The sequence below is a fragment of the Brassica oleracea genome, chromosome C9 (assembly GCF_000695525.1).
Source record: "Brassica oleracea var. oleracea cultivar TO1000 chromosome C9, BOL, whole genome shotgun sequence".
Taxonomy (NCBI): Eukaryota; Viridiplantae; Streptophyta; class Magnoliopsida; order Brassicales; family Brassicaceae; genus Brassica; species Brassica oleracea.
Genome location: NC_027756.1, coordinates 26,817,259 through 26,839,798, shown reverse-complemented (window position 1 = coordinate 26,839,798; position 22,540 = coordinate 26,817,259). Strand labels below are relative to the sequence as shown.

The window sequence follows — 22,540 nt, the reverse complement described above, 5'->3', positions numbered from 1 at the left end:
CATAAAGCTCACCTTCGCCACACCCCGACACCCTCAGTCTAACGAACAAGCGGAGTCCAAGAACAGGACAATGGTTAACATGCTAAAGAAGCGCTTGGAGGGTTCTCACGGGAAATGGGCAGAGGAGCTACACGAAGTCCTCTAGGACTACCGAACCACTCCCAATACAAAGATTCAGGAAACTCCATACTCGTTAGTCTACGGCATGAGGCCATAATACCCACTGAGATGAACGTGAGAACAACTGTCTCAGGGTCTACTTATCAAGTGGAAAATGACGAACTGATGTTATTGAGCCTCGACCTGCTCGACAAAAAGAGAGAAGATGCTCGACTAAGAAACTGGTCCTACCAGCAAGATGTCGCCAAGAACTACAACAAGAAAGTCAGAACCATGACCTTCCAGCAAGGGGGTTGAGTTCTGCGACAACACCAAAGATAAAGCGGCAAGGAAACTCGCCCCCGGGTGGGAAGGACCCTATAAGATAATCCAATGCGGGGAGTAGGAGACTACAAGCTTCATGATAGCCAACTGCTGGAACGCCCTGCACCTTAAAGCCTATCATTTTTAATACGGTCTCCGGATCGTATTGCTTTACCATATAGTATTTAAGCATTATGGTTTCCTACTCATATGTACGCTAAACGTCTATGGACAAACCTTATAAAATAAAAATAGTTCTGACTATAAGGGTAGTAGGAAAACCACCATACTTAAAGAGGCATACTAGCTGGATCAGGTCCCTAGAGACCTCCTATCCTGGCCAACCCTTATCAAAAAGTGGCACGTCCACAGAAAAACAAATGGGTATGAGACATAATGCAGGAATGGGTCTGCGCAAACCTGAGTATTCTGTTAAAATGACCTAAAGTCCCGATATAGCCTAAGGCATATCGGGGTCCCTAGAGTACCACATGTGAAAAGTACATGTATTAAAACGCTACGTGCTACACAATACATGGAACACAGGGTATAATTGCAAAAGTAATGTGAAATATATGGAGAAAAAGTGAAAAAGTCCGGGAGCACATTACATATGCTTATCCAGACGTGGAAAGCAGTAAAGTCTGGCGCTTGGGTCACTACACTAGGTAGATCCACACCAGCACCCCCTAAGTCTGATAGTGGCTTCCTGCAGAAGCAACATGCACCATATGAACTCGATAGTGGCGAGCTTCCGAGCGGCAGAATGCGAGATCCGAACAGGTACCAGTAGTAGTCTTGCCTAGGAAGGCGGAGTATGGTCTCTGCAAAACCAAAAATTCCGGGTTCTTACGAACTCCGGGTCCAAATATGATCTCAGGATGTAGACGAGAACCTATGGGTTCCCACATGACCCCCGGGTCCAGATAAGTTCTCAGGAGAACATCCAGGTTCCCGTATGACCTCCGGGTCTTAAATGCGATCTCAGGATCTAAAGAAGAACCTTCGGGGTTCCCAAACGACCTTCAGGTCCTTACATGACCTCGGGGTTACAAGAGCGACCTCCGGGTTCTAAGTCTGTATTTTTAAAGCATAAACATTCGGGTTCAAAGTTAATCTTGTAGGTCCTAGCTATAATCTCCGTGTCCAGAGCCGCCCCAAAAACCTGAGAGCAACCTCCGGGTTCCGAAAGCGACCTCCGGGTCCTAGCGATGCACCTAGGTTCTGAAGCGACGTCCGAGCCTGAGGATCCCGAAGAAAGGGCCTATCATCACTTGGAAATCAAAGAGCAACCTATGTACGGAAGATGGACCGTAATGCACTATTATGTGGTTCCTTTAAGATATCTCGCTCCGTCTTCAAGTCTCCTCAAGAAGAGCTAGGTAACACAGTGGCAAACACCTCTAAATTAGGGGATTTACTACCAGTAGAGCGTGCAAAACAGTTTGATGGAAAAGAGTGCATAAAAAGAAAAGAATTATGGAAAGCCATTATTCCAATAATCAAAGGGGCTACGGGAAGCCATTATTCGAAGGAAGAAGATTACCAAACACCAGTATTTCAAAAAAAAAAAGAGGAATCATTCAAAAAGATGGCCCCTCCGAGAATCGCGACCCTACGACAGACTTCAAGGTAGCAGCCTGAGTAGATCCTCCATGTTGCTGACCAATCCCTCCAGACAAGAATAGGTATCGGCGATACTCCTCTTCAGAATTCCAGTGCTCTACTCTTTTCTCTAGCCATTCCTTCATGAGCTCCCACCTAGCCGATGCCCTCGCCTGCCGAATTGACAGTTCCCGATGGGCCACCATATCCCGCACCTGGTTATGAAGAAAGAACACCTCGCCAAGCAGCCTCCGATGAACGTCTACCAATAAGTCATGATTAGGTGCAGCCTAAGCACCAGCTGGCGGAGTGGAAGAAAGACCAGTAACCGACGAAGCAGCCCTAACCAATCTCGGCGTAGGGGTATAAAAGGACGCATCTTCCGCATTTTAGCTTTTTGATACTCGCCATAGATGGCCGACACTGAGAGCCTCACAACGTTCCCTGGAAAAAGCAATACAAGAAATAAGAAGACGGAATCTTATCAGGTGGAAACTGAGAACGAAGGTTTACCCCAAATGCGGCTGTGATGCAAGGCCTCCTTGCTCACCAGAAAATTCACCCACCAGAATCGTTGGGAATTCCCATCACAACCTTCGCCACTGCCTCTCCAATGAAGGACACTGGACGGGATACATCTGATAGCAGAACCAAGAACTGGTGACAACGAAGTCCCAGAGAAAAGATAAACTTAAGGTTCAAAGAAAGGAGAAGAGCTTACCCACGGTGCGCCAGAATGTCGGATAACCGAACGGTTCCTGAATCTTCACGAATATGTATCGGTTGTTCCAACCATCCCCAAAGGGATTGTTACCCCTAATACCCCTTGAAGGCTCTTTGACCAAAGGAGCACCGTCAATAGATCGAAGGTGATAGAATCCTGCTTTGTTCGCCAAAGGGGCAAACTAGTAGGAATACAAGATCTCATGCACTCCGATAGAAAAGCCGTGAAATTCCAAGAGCACTTGGATAGCCATTAAAGTCCTCCAGGTCAAGGGAAAAAATTGAGAGGGACAGAAACCAAAGTACGAGGATACCTCGGCTATAAGAGAAGGGAAACCGCCCCGGAAACCTGCCTCTAGATACGCCTCAAAGACAGCCACCTCATTCATCCCTCCATCTGGGGCACGCTCGAACCCGGAAAGACTTCTCATCATCACCGAAGGAGGAATCGCGTATTTCCTCCGAATATCAGGAAGATCCTCCTCCCGGATCTCGGAACGAGAACCGTCATCGAGAAAGCAGGAGCGACGTTGTCTCAGGGGCGACATCAGGACTGCTCCGCTACCAGCCTCCGGAACCTCTCCCCAAGCAGGAATAGGAGATGAGAAAGGATCGGTGAAAAGACAACGTGGCCTTATGCGGACACCCATGAGCGAAGCTGGAAACGCGGGAAGATCGAGATTCATCTATCTTGTCTTAAAATCAAGAGCTCGAGATGGGTTGAAACCGTTAAAAGGTATCGCGAGCCTTTATATACGCCGAGGTCATCCTTTCTCACAGAGCCGGAAAAGGAAATAGGATATTTCCAAATATCCCAGAGAATCCTCGACATAGACGACCAACATAAAAAGGAAATTCAGTCCCCGTAGAGGAAAAAGGAAATCCTTCCTGAAAGGAAAGTTCGCAAAAATAAATTGGATATATGCCGAAATTTCCTCCTAAAGGAGATTCGACTTAAATGTCCCTCGATCCATCCGGAACCCCTCGACAAAATCTTGCGCCAGCTTCAGATCTAATTCAAAAATCACTTTCAAATGCTCTGGCCTTTTCTTCAGAGGTCGCCAAGGCTCCGAGCTTCATCATCTTCAACAAACTCGGCAGTTCAAGAAGGCATTGCTAGGCCCCGGCCTACCACATGGGAATCGGTTCTCCCCCGGGTTAAAAAAAACGGCTCCGGCCTGAGAGGAACCCGGGGTAGCGGGATTACTGGAGCGATGTTCTGCCAAAGGGAAGCCTGCTGAAAATGAGCAATCCCGGTTGACTTGAATGCACCGGTTATTCCCCGAGTTCGATGACGAAATCGAGAAAAAAGGGGCAAACTGTTGGAAAAAAAATACTCAGGTATTGAATTCCTCCAGACCCCGGACCGGACACCGGCCTCCCTGTCCCTGCTAGGAGACGCTCCAGGTCTGACCCTTGCGACTATTCCTTCCTCCGGGTAAAATGGAAATCTTCCGATATGGGGATCCTTCCATATTTCCGAATATGCAAGAGTTTAACCCTTTTTGTCGACTAGAACCGACCTAAAGATGACTATATAAGGAGAGCCCAAACCCTAGAACAAGGTATCAACACTTCGAGACTAGAGCTAGGCGGCTAGAACAAGGGTTTTACACCAATCTGTTGTAGTTCCTGCTCTTTGATCTAATAAAACATCTCTTTCAGTCTCATTATTCATGAATCCTTACAAAATACAAGGCTTGTCCATCGTTCTGTGGTACTCACAAATATCCTACACAAAAATCCCCTAAAACAAAGATTAGGAGTTACCTCTCGAGATGCGTCCCCGCTACTGGTTGATCTTCTCCCGAGTAATGTCCACCCAGGTTAGGTGTGTCTGGAGTGCTAACGATGAATTAATGTCGAGAAAGTCCTATGGATACTCTTTAGTCGTGGGATGAGGAACTGCAAGGAAGAAAGCGACACTCAGAGCGAGCATAGACGAATAAAGAAACAAGAGCTATCTACCAGGAGTAGGGTTCCACAACACTCGAGAATCATCCCTCGACGGTTCCTTGAAGGCATACTCGTCGGATTTCACAAAGAAAAAGTGGCGTTGCCAGTCTTCGGTCTTGTTGGGATGACGATCGAAAACACTGAGGTAAGGACACATCTTTACTGAAACATACCCACTCTTTTGCATCTAGGTCGAAGTTAGTTCTTCGAATGCTCCAACGCTGAACGAAAAATAATCCTCCGCGGCCATGACCATCAGGCCCACCGCTATACGGAACAATCCGTTAACAAAATGACTGATGGGGGCACCCCGGCGGGAGCTGAATGAAGTTATCAGTCGGGGAAGGGGAACCAGAGTCATGTGTTTTTCCGAAAATAGGACTCGTAGACACACTGATACCCGATCGGAGGGGCCCATGGCCGCTGTTCATCCCTCGTGATAAGGAACGTCATGCCCGGGACTCCGCACTCCCTCAGCAGGGCCTTAACCCTTGTGACTGACGACCAGGATGACCTCGAATTCCTCCACAATTGACATTCGACGATCGTAGGATGCTCCAAATCGGGGTCCAAATTTGGAAGCTCTTTGAAGTCATCTCCCGAGCAGTAGCGGATCAGACAGAACGGCCCCCTCTCCTTCTCGCTGGGTAAGCGCCCGGGAGCAGCGCTCTGCGCTCCCTCCATGTCGACCTGCCCATGAGGTCTTTCCGCCTCCTCCGGGTGCGATGAATCTCGTACCGAATCATCTCGCGACAGCCTATGGTTGCTGCTGTTTGCCTCCGATCGCTCGGCCGGCTACGACATTTGCTGCTGGATCAACTTGAAAATTAGAGAGAGAAAGCAAGGTAGAGAGAAAGTATCTGAATATGCGGGGGGAAAGAAGAGAAAATGACGCGCACCCACCAATTTATAAGAGGAGGAAGCGCGGATCTCAAGGGGCAGAATCATTACATTTAAACGGGCCTACGATGCCCAAAAGAACAAAAAGCGGGCTGCTGCTCTTGATGGTTCTGCTTCTCGGGAAGAACAGTTCCCGATCTTCCCGAACCAGTAAATACAATCGACCCGGTTAAGCTTAATCAGGAGAAATCTTGTTCGACCAAATAGGAAAGGTGAACTCGGTGAGCGACGAAAGGAATCAACGATTCTCAACTCCTAGCCGAATTCCCCATTCCTCGATACCCGACCAAATCAATCCGCTCGGACCGCCCACTCGGACACAAGCAAACTCTGGGGGGAGGGGGGCTTACGGTAGGGGCCGAGAAATAAGGAAGTCGGCCTCCTAAATCGGCTTGTGGTTTTGGCTATTTCTGATGGCTCCCGACGAGTCGGAAAGGAGTCCAGCTGTTGTTTCCACTCCACCAAGTCGAGCGCGTATCTGGCTCTACCAAGAAGGAACATTCGGCCCAACTATCAGCCTAACAATAATGGGCCCATTAGGCCAGAAAGACTGAGTAACCCGGGCCAACCTATAAAAGGGGAGCGGAGAGGAATGAGAAGGGGATCCGAACAGACACACACTCACTTGGCGGCTAGAATTAGAGTTTTCACTCTTTAACGTTCTTTTCGACTTGTAGTTTCCCTGCCGCCCCTCACCGAGTTCCGGCCTCCCTTTCGATCGAACTTTCCTCTTTTGTAATCTTTTCGTTCACCGGTTAATAAAACGCCTGTGAGCTAACCCACCGACGAGTTCCGTCTCTCTACTCGTTTCGACCGAACTTGGTTCAAACAATTGTGATTCGCAGTGGGGTAAACAATGGTGGCTACCAGCAGATCTCGACGGCAGCAATGGCAAGGTGCGACAGCGGCTTGACGAACTCGGGACACAACAGTGGTGAGATGAGAGGAGATCAACAATTGCACGTGCTAGGGCTTTGGGTCTTGACGGTTTAGAGCTCTCGGTATCTCTGCAGTCTGGGTTTTTGTTAGGCATGGGCATTCGGGTCCTCGGGTCAGGTTCGGGTTGGGTCTTATCGGGTCTGGGTCCTTCGGGTCTTAGATATTTAGACCCAATAGGGTAATTAGAATTTATTGGTTGGGTTCGGTTTGGGTCCTGTCGGTTCGGGTCGGTTCGAATCTTAGATAGGTTGACCCAATAGGGTAAATAGATTTTGTCGGTTCGGAATCGGTCCGGTTTTGGGTTGGGTTCGGTTCGAATCATGTTGGGTCCGGCCCAAAAAATACCGAAAACACACAAAAATACCTGAAAGTATTTAAATACTCGAAAAATATGATAAATTTTATGTAAAGTCTTACCCGAAGAAATGAAATTTAACTCCTAGATTATAGATGGTCCAACAACCGAACTGTTGCATCGAGATTCGAGAAATATAACTCCAAAATAACATATCTTCTGATGATACTGCAAGACATACGCTAAGCTCTACTCTCTCACATTACCAATCTGGTTAATTGGTTTAGCTGTTTTGTTATTTAATCTTCATTTATTTAAGTTCAGCAAATAAGAAAGAGAAAGACTTGGTCTCCTAACTTGTAGGAGAACAGGCTCAACTCTCTCACGTTGAGTTTTCCTCAACTTCATGTACCCAATTGCTTCATGTTTTGTAGGAACTAGTGTTCCATCTTTTCTATTTAAATCAATAAAAACAACAAAAAGAGCTAGTCATAACTACCCAAAAGAAAAGTGTGTTCTAGTGTGTTCTTAATATGTTTTTGAAAAAATTCTCTTTGATTTGAAGAGTGACCTTAATTGGTATCAAATCATATGTCTCTAGATCAACAATAGATAATCCTATAACTGGGACCTATCATTTTCTTTGCCAATAAAAGCAACCAATGGAACACAAGCAGACGACCAAAAAAAAAACATTTCAAATAACGAGATTTGAAGTGAGTGGATCAATAAAGAACTAAAATATGTGTAAACATAAAAAAAATAAAAAAAAGCTACAAAAGAGTTTTTTTTTACTATCAAAAAACTATTATATTATTAAACTAAATTTGGTTTAGGAAGGAAAACCAGAATAAATTAACCAATGAAAAAAATATCTCTATAATAAGAGTGGATGATTTATGTTAGTGAATCTATAGTCATGTTTTGTGCTCAAGGTTGGTAAACAATCTTGATATCTTTGAATCTTTCTCTTAAAATTGCTAACTCCTCCAGTTGAAAATCTTATCCATACCGTTGGCTCTTGAATCATTGAAAGAAGATCTTGATCTAGTTTGTTCCAAAATGCTGACTGGTTGAGTATTATAACATACTTTCTATCGTCCAAGAGATTGCTTCGAGCTCCGTATGCAGAGATGACACACACCTCCTTTGGTTTCTTATCCCCATTAGTTTGGCTTAGACTGCCCAAGGCTAATATTGATATTTCTGTAACGCTTACACCGCCCATGGCTAATGGGCCACCCACACCCGTTCACTCGGTCCGTGGGCCCCATCCCGTCCGACAGATAGTGTATTAATTTTTCAGAGGCTCATTAGTCATGTTTACTGACCCTGCAATCACCACATGACCTTTTCCCGTACTTTGGCCTCACTCTCACGATATCACGAACCACTTCCCGATATGTCGTTCATCCTTCCACTACTCCAGCTCAAGTACAATTAACTCTATGAGTTCTAAACGACTGTGTGCCCAAAAAGGTAAGCGCACTTTGGTGACATACTTAGCCAAATCAATTCTTTTAAGCCTTTTCTATATACCACAAACCGGGATGTTACAATTCATTCCCTCTCAAAAAACACAACGTCCTCGTTGCGCTCCAAGATCGTTACCCATGTTAGTGTGAGCCCTCACTGGATCCACACTCGTCTGTGTTCAGCTCTCATTCCACTTGTAACGCCCCAACCGCCTAAGGCTAAAGGGTAACCCACGCCCGCTCACTCGGCCCGTGGGCCCCATCCCATCCTACAGATAGTGTGTTAATTTTTTGGGGCTCAGTAGTCATGTTTAATGACCCTGCAATCACTGATACCACTTGTAATGCCCCGACCGCCTACGACTAAAGGGCAACCCACACCCGTTCACTCGGTCCGTGGGCCCCATCCCGTCCCACGGACGGTGTGTTAATTTTTCGGGGCTTAGTAGTCATGTTTACTGACCCTGCAATCACCACATGATATTTTCATGTGTTTTGGCCTCACTCGCACGATATCGCGAATCACTTCCCGATAGGCGTGATAGGTCACCTATCTTTCAACTACTCCGGCTCAAACACGCTTAACTATGGAGTTCTAAACGGATGTGTGCCTAAAAAAAGTAAGCGCACTTTGGTGACATAGATAGCCCAATCAATTCTTAGAAACTTTTTATATATATATTACAAACCGGAATGTTACATTTTCGTCTACAGCTAATCAGTTTTCATGTTGCATTGAATTGTATAATGGCTCATGCGGGGAAGCTGTTTAGAAATGTGTCACTTAATCATTCATTTACCCATCCTTCCTTTTACTAGACATGCGGGGAAGCGTGTCTAGGTGAGCGTGGGTTAATACGCCGGCTTTAGTATAAAACCGTGTAATCTCTTGTTCAATTGATCAATACAATCTTCCAGGGACAAAAAGAAAGAAAGATAAACTCACTTCGTTCACATCTCTTTTCTACCTTTGCAAATGTTTTCTGGGACTCTTACCGTTGATTTCCATCATAGCTTAGGTTATGTAATGTCATCGTGTATCACGATGCTGAAAAGAAAATAGTCATAATAGTGCACTTGAAATAGAGATTGAAAAGTGAAAAGGTTAGTAATTTTTTTGATAAAAAAATTGACATGAGTATCATTACCATACGATGTTTGAAAGTATGGAAAAACGAATATTATGGCAAGTGGTAAAAGAGTATATGAAAACTTGAAAAGGTTGAAAGGTTGAAAATAGATGTGACTGGAATGCGTTGATCAATATCCTTTATATATTAAAAAAAAAAATTGTAATAAATGCATTCACACTATAATAGACACGTGTCAGTCTCACAATGATTTGATAATAAATATGCTAACGCGTTCACACTATATACATAAATGTGTTCACATTATGTACTTTACGTTTTTAAAAAAATATAAAACTCACATACATGGTTCTAATAAAACTCTTGATTTTTCGGTTCGAATAAAAATAGATAACGAATTGAAAGCCAAACTATATATATATATATATATATTATTTTTATTGTTTACGGATAAAGTTGAGAAGAATATTCATAAATTTTGATTCGATTCGTTATCCATTTTGATTTGAACCAAAAAATTTGGATATCCGTAACTCTACGAAACAAATCAAATACTAAAATACAATATCCAAAAAAGAAGCAAATCACAAATACCAATATTTTTAGGAACAAATATCTAATTCGATCTGTTATATGCATTTATATATATATATGTAAAGAATTATATATATACATTATATATATTATACTTTACATCAGTTTTACGATATTTTTATGAATTAAATTTATTATATTAGGTACTAAAATTTAAAAAGTTAAATAATGTTTTATTTTTGTAATAAAATATTATTATTAAAATTTTAAATTATTTTTAAAATTTTATTTTATTTACAGATCAAATCGAATATTCTTTAAAATACTAAAACATTTCGGATATCCGAGTCACCGAATATCTAGGTGGCTAAAGATCGAATCGACACGAATGTTTCCAAATACTCATATATTCGATATGTGCACACCCCTATTTACGGATACATTTTATTTTCTATATATGAAAAAATGACTAATGTCAAGGCCTCTTTTATTTTAAATTAATTCTAATTTTATCTTTCTTGTATTATTTTGAACAAAAATGTCATTCAATATTAATTAAAAATATCTTTATATATTTGTCAACTATTTTTATATACTTTTTACATACACATTAAATGTGCACCTTGATGTGAGCACTTTGTAACTAAGTATTCACCACAACTGAAGAATCTAATTTTTTTGAAAGTTGAAATATTTTTCTTAATGCCTCTTTTACTACCGACCAAATTGTCTTAATAATTTTCTTTTCTTTTTCTTAAACTATTATCTGTTTAGAAACTATAATATGAAACTATTGGTTCGACATGACGACTATCTAAATAACATAACATGAAAATAAACAAATAATATTAATTTTTGGTTTTTACCGAAAAAACCAAAAAATCAAACATTTTAACCGAATAAACTAAAATGAACATTAATTTAAAATAATAGTTATATTTTAGAAGATTAAAAACCCAAAAAAAAAATTTAAAGCCGAACCAATATCCAGATTAAACAGATTTAATGTTTTTTTATTAAAAATAACGAAACTAATAATCACTTACCTAGTATTTAAACTAAAAATAAATAAATAAATAAATTAGACAGAAACTAAAATACAATAAACGTATCTTGAAGCAGCTCTAATATGTCTCATTTATAGAGAGCCTAAATTAGGAGTGTGCAAACAAGTAGTTTTATGTCTGAAGGCTCTGTCTCAAAAAAAGAAGAAGTAGTTTTACGTCTCTATTCTCTATAGTTCCCAGAAAACAGAGAACTCCGTCCTTTTAAAATACTATCTTTAAGAACAAAAAACATTGTTCTCTAAGCATTTCTCCATCATGATTTGATTATTACATACAGGTACTTGACGTGTCTTTCATTGATGGTTTACCAACGAAACAATGTAATGGTCCATGGAAATAGAGAAAGTGGGTGCGATTATAATTAAACGTAACATCAAAACGTATGAAGACATGATAATAACTTTTGTTTTTAACGAATTAGAAAAGAAGTTCAAAAGAGTCCCACATAGAACCAACTAGGCCACAAACACGAGGACGCAACCATTATGTGGAATTCCGAGTCATTGCTTTCAAATCTAATCCTTAATCAAAACCAAATTTCTGTATAAGAAAAAAGATTTCGACTTTATGTTATTTGTCTTATGAAATTTAATTTGACAATTCAGCTTTAGACATGTTGGGTCATGTCTCTATATAGTGGTGTCTCCACTTTGTCTCTTTCTTTTTACGTCGACTGATACAAGTGTCTAATTGAATTATTCTATAAAGATTTCATGGTTGTCTAATAGAAAAAAAAATAATATCATTTCATATGTGTACCGTGTACGTTTCCAGCATCGGATCTATGAAAACTTTAAACTGAATGTATTATCATAATTGATGGGTTTGAGTTAACTTATTTTCTACAAAAATAAAGTTTCAAGCTAATCATTTAAAGAAAATTAAAATTTAGTTGGTGATACGTGATCCTGATGGTCCTAATGTACGTTCGCTAATCATGTATGTTTTGGATATATATATAATGTTTTGGATATATATATAAAATTCAGCTGGATGTATTGTGGAAAAAATAAATCAACCATTCTTTGTTCAGTATGTATGATCTATCAAAGTAAATTATTATTTGAACACTTCTATAGGTTTAATCATAACAATTGATTGTGGCATGCAAAAATAGACTAAAAATTGGGTCCACAATTAAAGATGAAGTAAGTAGATGATTCCTTCTTGCTACACCATCATGTAACCAACTACAACATCACACATGCTTTGCCACCTCACCCCACCTATACTCGTACTCCATTGTTCTTAAACCCGTGTTTCATTTAACCCACCCGATTTGTTGGACCTAACATTAAAAAACAAAACAAAAAATTGAGATGCTTTACTGTGATCACGCATGTTTAAAAAACTATCATGCTCATTTATAATGGAAATTCATTTTATATGATAATTTAAATGTCGTAATCGTTATATGATATAATTGCTTTTGTACGATAACCAAAGGATTCGGTTAGCTTTTCACTTTGTTTTAAACCTAAACTATGATACCCCCACTTCCTTATAAACAACCCCATTTGAGAAGTGTAGTAAGCCCCTTCACTCACATAAGAGAGAGAGAGAGAGAGAGAGAGAGAGAGAGAGAGAGAGAGAGAGAGCAAACATCATTACTTACAACTCGTAAAAGCAAATATCAAAATAAAAGAGCCTAAAGATGATGAAGGGAAGCAAGTCTTACACGGAGTATTCGTCCTCTTTCTCAACTGATGAATTCGGTTACGATCAGAATCGCTCAAACTCCTATAGCTTCAATGGTCCTTGCATCAACACAGATCCTGAGATAAAGAGGAAGAAGAGGGTCGCTTCTTATAACCTCTTTGCCACGGAGGAAAAGCTCAAAAGCACTCTCAAGAATGGTTTTAAGTGGATCAAGAACAAATTTTCTGGCGATGATAATAGTATCCGATACAACGTCTAAGATTAGTCCACTTATCTTCTGATCTTTCTTCTTTTTCTTCACTTTTAATTACAATAAGAGCATAGATAAATTAGTATGTAAATTGAGTGCGCTAGAATATGTATGTATGTATGTGTGAGAGTGTATTTCCAAATTTGTATGGATTGTGTTACTCATATGGAAAATGCCGATGTTATGTTCTCGATTTGCCAGTTTGGGTACCAGAATTATCAAAGCAGAAGTTTTAACTCATTTTATGATATTACAATTATGAGAAAAATTATATAGACGATTCGACAACCGACAAATACTACCTGTCTTATGAAGAGCTACGCCTAACTGCATTACCCGAGCCGTCCTATGAAGATCCACGTATGGCCAAAAGCCTTTAAACCTTAACCACTAGGATACGGCGCTTCCACGTACAAAAATATTTTAGTAAATAAAAAAAATTATTTTATTTTATATGGTCTTATTGGCTAAATCCAAAGAAAATCATCTAATTGCTAATCTTAATAAGAACTATCTCAACAACCTTTTCACAAAGCCTTTATGTTTCTTTTCAACTCAAGACTTGATATATCTCTTAACTTTAGAGAAAGGTTTAGTTGTACGTTACCTTATACTAAAATCGTGTCTACGTCGTATCTTTGAAGTGCTAAAGTCGTTTTAGAACTATCTTTGATCTTTTTCTCTGGACATTTACTTTTACATTATCTTTTCTGTAAGTTTCTTGGCAATAATATAAGGATTTCCATCCTAGATTTCTTTACGCTGACTCTTATCACTATATCCTTTCATAGAATCCACTACTAACTTTTAGTATTTACTACTTCAATGCAATAGGTCTGTTTGATGGCTTTTCTAATGAGGATATTTTGGTAGAAAACAATTTTGTTGATGTTGGAAAATGCAACTTTCTTATTTAAGAATCATATGCATATAAGAATCCTTACTCATTTCCACAACCTAAAATCCAAGATGAACTAGATAATTCCTTATTTGGACATGTAAAATTAGTGACATATGGAGATGTTGAAGAAGAGTGCAAATGTGAGTGTTGTTGGATAAGCTTCAACTTTACTTGTGTAATAAGTTATTCATAAAGGAAACAATAACTAATTCTATTAGGTTTAGGATAAAGATAAGGTTCATAGATCATTATGTAATAGGTTAAGTAAATGATCCCTATTGCCTATATAAGGAGATCTTAATGTAAGATGATCTCATAAGAAATGATAAGAAAGTTAAGAAAGGTTAATAAAACAAAGAAACAGTTTTATACATTCAAATGTCTTGATTACTATATTTGGTATCAGAGCTCTAGGTTTTGTGATCGGATAATCAAGACAGAAGGATAATGGCTGATACGAAAACATTCACGGATACGAAATCGTTGGGAAGAAGAGAAGGCGTTCCCGGCGCAGTAGTCTGTCAAATGCTAAGGTCTACGAACTATACGGTTTGGGCAATGCGTATGAAGGTTCTTCTACGAGTCCACAAGGTATGGGAAGCAATTGAACCAAGATCAAGCAAAGAAGACAAGAAATATGTCGCCACTGCTCTCCTGTTTCAGTCAATACCTGAGAACTTGACATTGCAAGTTAGTGAACTAGGTTCTCCTAAAGAGATTTGGGGAGCTATAAAGTCCAGAAATCTTGGTGCAGATCATGTAAGAGAAGCTCGGCTGCAGACCTTGATGAATGAATTCGAATATCTAAGGATGAATGACTCGGATTCAATAGATACCTTCTCAGGGAAGTTATCTGAACTTGCATCTAAAGCGGCCTCGTTGGGACAGAGTATTGAAGAAGCTAAGATGGTAAAGAAGTTTTTAAATAGCCTTCCTCGAAACAAGTATATTCAGATCATAGCCTCACTAGAACAAGTGCTATATTTGAATACTACTAGATTTAAGGATATTGTTGGGAGACTTAAGGCATATGAAGAAAGAATACAAGATCATGGATCGCATGAGCAACAAGGCAACCGTCTATTCTCAAATTCTGAGAATTCATATGATCAGAATGGATCAGGCAATTCCAAAGGAAGAGTTAGAGGATGGAACCATGGTCGAGGCAACAAAGGAAGAGGGCGTGGAAGAAGTAGTTCTTACAAAAGAAACAAGGAGAAGAGAGATTTCTCGCAAATCACGTGTTTCCACGGTAAGAAGAAATGCCACTCTGCCTCTGTTTGTCATGGGAAGAAAGAAAACAATCAAGAACTCAACAAGACCGAGACGGAAGAAGCAGATATTGCACTGTATATTGATACACTAAAACTGAACCTTTCCTATTGTCAAGTTAACAGTGATAATTGTAGTATTTAAGATTCAATCCAGAGGACCAGTCTACACTTTATTCTTATGAGTTTTCAACTTAGCTAAAACTAAAAGTGGGGTTTGAATTAGGTGGTAACGTGCAAGTAAAGTAATGATTGGAAAGAGTAAATTCAATATTAAAGAGAAGCCAATCTAGGGTTTCTCATCGGGTGTTGAAGCTAAACCAAACATTTATTCAAGCGCAATGTAACACAATCTAGAACACGGATCACTCAAGTAGAACAGCCCACTATCGTGGTGCTGCTCCCTTTGCGGTTCGACCTTGACACCTAAACTCTCGTTTGGATCTAGGATCGACTACAAGCAATAGAGATCAAGTCCGATAGGTTCACCGAGCACTCTAGTATCTACTTTCGCTGACTAGAGATGCGCGGCTCATTCACTCAATATCAAGCAATCGACTACACGGTTAATGAGCAGATTCAACCTAAGATCTAGCAGAAAGTGTTCAAGTTATAACTAGCATTAAGAACAGAGATGAACAAAGACACAGTGTAGTCGTTTATTTATGTTTAGATTTTGTGATCAACACCCTAGAACCCTAAACAAGCTAGCCGACTACTCAGCCATAAAACAAGATGAACCTGACATAACAACTGAATGATACTACATATAAATCGAAAGAGAAATCAATAGGGTTCAGGATGATCTTCTCGGTCAATAAGAGGAGCCGTCTCCCTTCCAATAGCAAAATCCAATAATAGGTCTTAGTCTTCTTGCAAAACAAGCGTAACTCAAAAATAAAGATAGGGATGGCTTTTTATATGGAGGCACCATCGACTTCAGAGGAGGGAATAACTGATTAGGGCAAATATTTAAAAGATATGGAAACTTCCATAAATGTCTGGAACAATCGTCGGGCTGTTCCTAATGGGATCAACTGTTAGACTGCTCCGCATGATTGTTCTGCGGGGAAAGACTCCAATTCTTGCTCATTTCTTCACGCTTCTTCCTTCAACTCTTTAGCCTACTCCAGACCTGAAATGACTCTAAAAGGACTGGACTAACTCGATAAAACATTGAAAGCAAGTTAGAAAGCATATGCAGAATGGTGCCAAAAACACCATACATCAATTCCCCTAGACTTAGATCCTTGTTTGTCCTCGAACAAGGAAAGTATCAAGAACAGGGAAAAGGTTTGAAAGTGTGGGAACTCTCCTATCTCTCAATAACCATACCTTAACCACGAATATCTGAACCATACAAGAAGAAAACTAGGACCACACACTCTTACTAGAACTTCTTCTGATCGCTGTTCAAATATCGGCTCCATACTCTACATCTCATACCTGAAAAAGCACACTATCGAGACAGAACTCCCTATATTCATTCAAGAGTGGCGTGATCCTCTCATCACATGCATTATTCAGGGTAGACGGTGTTAGGGGATTTTTTTTTGTAGGATCTTTGTGAGTACCACGGATCGATGGACAAGACTGGTGTTTGTATTGATTTTGAGAGATGTAGTAGAAATAAAGACTTGAAGAGACGTTTTATTGAGTAGATAAACTAGGATTACAATGATTTGAGTAAAAATCCTAATTCTAGCCGTCTAGCCCTAGTCTCCAAGTCTTGAAGTGTCAATCCCTTGCTTTAGGGTTTGGATTCCCCTTATATAGTCTTCCTAAGGCGGGCCTCAGTCGGTTGGAGTAGGTTAAACTATTCCATATTCGGAAATATGGAAGGTTCTCCTTATAGGAAGTTTTCCATTTCCCGGAGGAAGGGGGCCGATCCTGGGACCAGACCCGGAAAACTCCACAGTGGGGAACCGGGGTTCCTTCTAGCGGGGATCTTGGGAACCGGGGTTCCTTCCAGCGGGGATCCAGAGACCGGTGTCCTGCCTGGGGTCCGGAGGAATTCAATACCTGAGTATTTTTCCCCAACAGTTTGCCTCTTATTGCTCGATTTCATCATCGAATTCGGGGAAGAACCTGTGCACTCAAGTCAACCGGAGTTGCTCATTCTCAGCAGGCTTCCCTTAGGCAAGACATCGCTCCAGAAATCCCACGATCCCGGGTTCCACTAAGGTCGGAACCATATTCTGAACCCAGGGGATGATCAGTTTCCCCTACATCAGACCGGGGTTTGGTGCTATTTGTCAGGTCGGAACCGTATTCTGAACCCGGGGGATGATCAGTTTCCCCTACGTCAGACCGGGGTCTGGTGCTATTTGGACCGCTGATTCTCATTGAGGATGGGGAGCTCTGGGCTTCTGATGATTTCTTGGAGACGGGGAGCTCTGGGCTTCTGATGATGTCTTGGAGACGATGGAGCCTGGAGCTCTGATGTAGTCTTGGAGACGATGGAGCCTGGAGCTCTGATGTTGTCTTGGAGACGATGGAGCCTGGAGCTCTGATGTTTCCTGAGGAGGAACTGCATGTACTGATGTGCAGAGGATAGACTGGGGGATGGGGCCCGTGCAGTTTGATGATACTAGATGCTCTTTTTATTCCTCCAAAAGCGAGCGCTTTCCTTTTTTGTGGGAAGCATTTTCCCTTTTTCTGCAGGGATCGGGTTTCCTTTTCGCCGTCCATTCTTTAAACCAGGGATTCTTTAGGATATTTGGAAACATCCCTATTTCTTTTTCTGATCCCACGGAAAAGGGAATGACCCAGATATAAATAGAGATTCACGATAGTTCCTAGCTGGCCTCAACCCAACTCTAGTGCTGATTCTTAGCTGAGAAATATGAATCCCAAGCCGCTCTCGTTTCTATCCTCGCTCGTGGGTGGTCGTGCAAGGCCGCATCGTCCTTTCACAGACCCTTTCTCATCCCTCGTTCCATCTTGGGGGAATGTTCCGGAGGCTGATAGTGAAGCGGTTCTGATGGCGCCCCTGAGAACGCTCCGTTCTTGTTTCTTTGATGACGGTCCCCGTTCTGAGATCCGAGAGGGGGATCTGCCTAATATAAGGAGGAAGTACTTGATTCATCCTTCAGTGGAAATGAGGAGTCCAACCGAGTTTGAAAGCGCTCCGGATGGCGGAGCGGGTGAGGTGGCTGTCTATGAAGCGTCCCTGGAGGCAGGCTTTCGGGGTGTTATTCCTTCTCTCATAGAAGAAGTGTCATCTTTCTTTGGTTTCAGTCCTTCTCAACTCACTCCCCTAACCTGGAGGACTTTAATGGCTCTTCAAGTACTTGGAAAACTCCATGGATTTTCCATCGAGGTGCACGAGATTTTATACTCCTATTACTTTGCTCCTCTGGTGAACAAAGATGGGGTCTACCACCTTCGATCCCGTGACGGCGCCCCTTTGGTCGAGGAACCTTCGAGGGGTGTCAGAGGTAATCACCCCTTTGGGGATGGTTGGAACAGCCGGTACGTGTTCGTGAAGATTCAGGAGCCAGTGGGTTATCCTACGTCTTGGCGTACCGTGGGTAAGTTTTTCTTCTGAGTTTTGAATTTTACCATCCTTTCGGGAGCCTGATCCTGACGTTTTAGCTCTTCCTTTGTTAGATGTGTCTCACCCAGTTTCCTTTGCTGGAGAAGCGGTGGCGAAGCTTATAATGGGGATTCCCCGGCGATTCCGCTGGGTGACCTTTCGGGTGAGCAGGGAGGCCTTACGTCATAGTCGCGTTTGGGGTAAGCCTTCCCTTTCTATTTGATAGGACTATGTCTTGTTTTGTTTCTCATGATGTATGTATACACTTTTTGCTCTAGGGAACGCGGTAAGGTCTCCGGTATCGGTTATTTATGACGAGTATCAGAAGGTTAAAGCGCGGAAGCGATGTCTTTCTTATACTCCTCCGCCAAGACTAGCGAGGGCCGTTTTATCGGCTGGGGGTATGTCTTCTATCTCGTCAACAAGTGCCGAGATTATGCCTAACAGGGACCTTCTGGCAGATGCCCATCGGAGATTGACTAGCGAGGCACTCCTTCTCCGTGGCCAGGTGCAAGACATGATGGCTAGCCGGGACCTACTAATTCAGCAAGTGAGAGCTTCGGCTAGGTGAGAGCTTATGAAAGAGTGGCTGGAGAAGCGCGTAGATCATGTGAATCCAGAAGAAGAGTATCGTCGTCACCTGTTCTTATCTGGAGGGTTTAACCATCGATCAGAGAATCTCTCCCAGGCTGCAACCCCGAGATCTGTTATAGGGTCGCGATTCTCAGAGGGACCTTCTTTCTGATTAATCTTTTGAGACTTTGGTTTTTGTCGCTTTCTTTTGAATAAAGGCTCTTTATAGCCCGCTCCGTGACTTTATGAATAATGATACTTCATGTTTTACCCTTCTACTCCTTGCTGTTACTTTGCTCCTGTGTGCTTTTTCTTTCGAAAAATGTTGTTTTTCGCCTGTTTCTCGATCGAGGTGGGACTTTGTAGTCTGCGGTCTCTCTTTTCGTAAATTTGAATGATAGGATCTGGGGAGATAGGCTAATAATCAGGAGGTCTTCGAGCTAGAATGTGGACTGTTTGGAGTCTGGAGAATGATCTTGTGATCCGGAGGTTGCATGAGGACCCGAGGATCATAGGAGAGGGAGGCGCAGGGGCTCCTCTTGGATCCTTAGATTGCGTCTGGGACCCGGAGGTCCCTGTCAGATCACGAGGTCTTTTATCTGGGACCCGGAGGTCTTTTCTATAGGTCCTGGGGCCCGGAGGCGATGTAGGAATCCAGAGATTCTCTAGTTAGATCCGGAGATCATGGTTGGAACCCGGAGGTTTCTATGGTTGTGATTGGACCCTGAGGTCGCATACGGGTGCAGGGTTGTTCCTTAGATCTAGAGATCGTATCGGGGCCCTGATGCACTTGGACCCGAAGGTCGCATGGGAACCCGGAGGTTCTTTAGTGATGTAACGACCCCGATGCGCCCTAGGCTGCACAGTGGTTCTATCCTTTTTGCTAGAAGCGTATTAGGCCTTTGAGGCCATGTTGGAACCTGGAGGTTTGGATCCGGAGATCGTTTTTTGGAACTTGGAGGTTGTTTGAAGTTGTAATGACCCCGATGCGTCCTAGGCTGCACAGAGATTCTAACTTATTTCGGAACCCTTAGGCCGTATAGGAACCCAGAGGTTCTTCCTTAGACCCTGAGATCTTTGATGGGAACTCAGAGGCTATAGGGGACCCCGAAGGTTCTTCCTTAGATTTTATGCGTAGGACCCGGAATCGTTTGGGGAACCTTGGGTTTCCTCTTTAGATCGAGGGCTCGCATAGAGACCCGGAGTTCCTCGGGAACCCGGAATGTTTTGCTTTTCACAGGGACCGTACTCCGTCTTCCAAGGCAAGACTACTACCAGTACCTGTTTAGATTTCGCATTCTGCCGCTCGGAAGCTGGCCACTATCGAGGTCCTGTGCTGTATTCTACTTTTGTAGGAAGTCACTGACATGCTTAGAGGGTGCTGGTGTGGGTGTTATGACCCAAGTGTCAGGCTTACGCTGCTTTCCACGTCTGGAGAAGCAGGATTTAGATTGCTCCTTGTATTTCACAGCACTTTTGTAATGAGTATATACCATGTGTTCCATGTATCGTGTAGCTCGTAGCGTTTAAATACATGTACTTTTCACATTGGTTCTCTGGGTACCCCGATGCGCCTTAGGCTGCACAGGGGTTTTAGTTAGTTTTGATAGAATACTCAGGCTTGCGCATACCCATTCCTGCTTTATGTCTCATACCCGTTTTGATTCTTTGTGGGCGTGCCACTGTGGTCGTGCCACTTTTATGAGGGTTGGCCAGGATCAGAGGTCTCTGGAGACCTGATCCAGCTCGTATGCCCCTTTAAGTATAATGATTTCTCCTCTACTTTTATATTCGGAACTATTTTATTATAAGCTTTGTCCGGAGACGTTTAGCCTATATAGGAGTAGGAAATCATAATGCTTAAATAGTATAGAGTAGTATAGAAATCATGGTCCGGAGACCGTATTAAAAATGATAGGCTTTGAGGTGCAGGGCGTTCCAGCAGTTGGGTTGTATTTTACCTTTGCTATCTTGCAGCTTGTAGGCGCCTGCTCTCCGCACCTCGATGACCTTATAGGGTCCTTCCCACCCTGGGGTGAGTTTCCCTGTCGTTTTTTTCTGCTCGTCGTAGAACCTAGTCCCCTTGGTGGAAAGTTCTGGTTCTGACTTTTTTGTTGTACGTCCTGGCGACGTCTTGCTGGTAGGACCAGTTTCTCAATCGAGGGGCCTCTCTTTTTTCGTCGAGCAGGTCAAGGCTTAGCGCCATCAGATCGTTGTTTTCCTCCTGAGAGGTAGATCCGGAGACCATTGTTCTTACGTGCATCTTTGTAGGTATCTGTGGGTATTATGGTTTCAGAGCCGTAGACTAGCGAGTAAGGAGTTTCCTGCGTCGTCGTCTTCGGAGTGGTCCGGTAGGCCCAAAGGACTCTGTGCAGTTCTTCCGTCCACTTCCCGTGAGAGCCCTCCAATCGCTTTTTAAGCATGTTGACCACTGTTTTGTTTGTGTACTCGGCTTGTTCGCTAGACTGGGGTGTCGGGTATGACGAAAGTTAGTTTTATGCCCCAGTCCTTGCAGAACTCCTTTAAGTTGTGGCTCGTGAACTGGGGTCCATTGTCGGTGACGATCTCGTGGGGGACCCCGAAGCGAGTGATTACGTAGGTCCACAGGAACTTGCGGATCTGGAGGTCTGTTATGCGGCTGAGCGCTTCTGCTTCGACCCATTTGGAGAAGTAGTCATTGACTATCAGAAGGAAGACCTTCTGCCCCGGCGCCATGGGGAATTTCCCTACTATATCCATGCCCCACATTCTGAAGGGCCATGGTGAGCTTATGGACTTGAGGTTCTCCGGGGGAAGTTTGGAGACTGGAGGGTGCCTTTGACATTGGTTGCAGTGCTTGGCTTGTCTGTCGGCGTCGGCGGCCATCGTGGGGCAGTTGTAACCAGGCTTTCTGGCTTTGAGCACCAGGCTTCTGCCGCTAGAGTGGGATCCACAATCTCCTTCATGTAGTTCTACAAGGATTCTAGCGGCTTCTCGGAGTGTGACACACCTCATGTATGGGCCAGAGAAAGATCTCTGGTACACCTTCTCCTGGGAGATACAGTACCTTGCGGCTTGCTTCTTGATCTTTCTGGCCTCGCTGCGGTCTTCTAGGACGGTGTCGGCCTCCAGGTACCGGATTAAGGGGGTCATCCAGGTTTGCCTTCTTCGACAGCGGAGACCTCCTCTGACGGGAGTTCCTCTAGGGTTGCTAGCCATTGAAGCACGAGCAGAGGGATATTCATCTGGCTACTCATTTCAAGGGCGGACCCTAGATTAGCCAGGGCATCGGCTTGTGAGTTCTGTTCCCGGGGGATTTGAGTGAGTTTGCAGCTCTTGAACTTCTTGATTAGTCGCTGAG

The 22,540-nt window shown here is 42.7% G+C and overlaps 2 protein-coding genes across 2 annotated transcripts; both read left to right on the top strand.

The window, feature by feature from the left end:
- Positions 1-12,535: 12,535 nt before the first annotated feature.
- Positions 12,536-13,132, top strand: LOC106315974. Its single transcript, XM_013753828.1, has one exon. The coding sequence runs from the start codon at positions 12,663-12,665 to the stop codon at positions 12,924-12,926; it is 264 nt and encodes an 87-aa protein (XP_013609282.1). The 5' UTR covers positions 12,536-12,662; the 3' UTR covers positions 12,927-13,132.
- Positions 13,133-14,265: 1,133 nt separating this feature from the next.
- LOC106314677 lies at positions 14,266-15,322 on the top strand. The gene is made up of 2 exons (XM_013752512.1): positions 14,266-15,167; positions 15,316-15,322. The coding sequence occupies exons 1-2, from the start codon at positions 14,266-14,268 to the stop codon at positions 15,320-15,322; spliced, it is 909 nt and encodes a 302-aa protein (XP_013607966.1).
- The last annotated feature ends 7,218 nt before the right edge of the window (positions 15,323-22,540 follow it).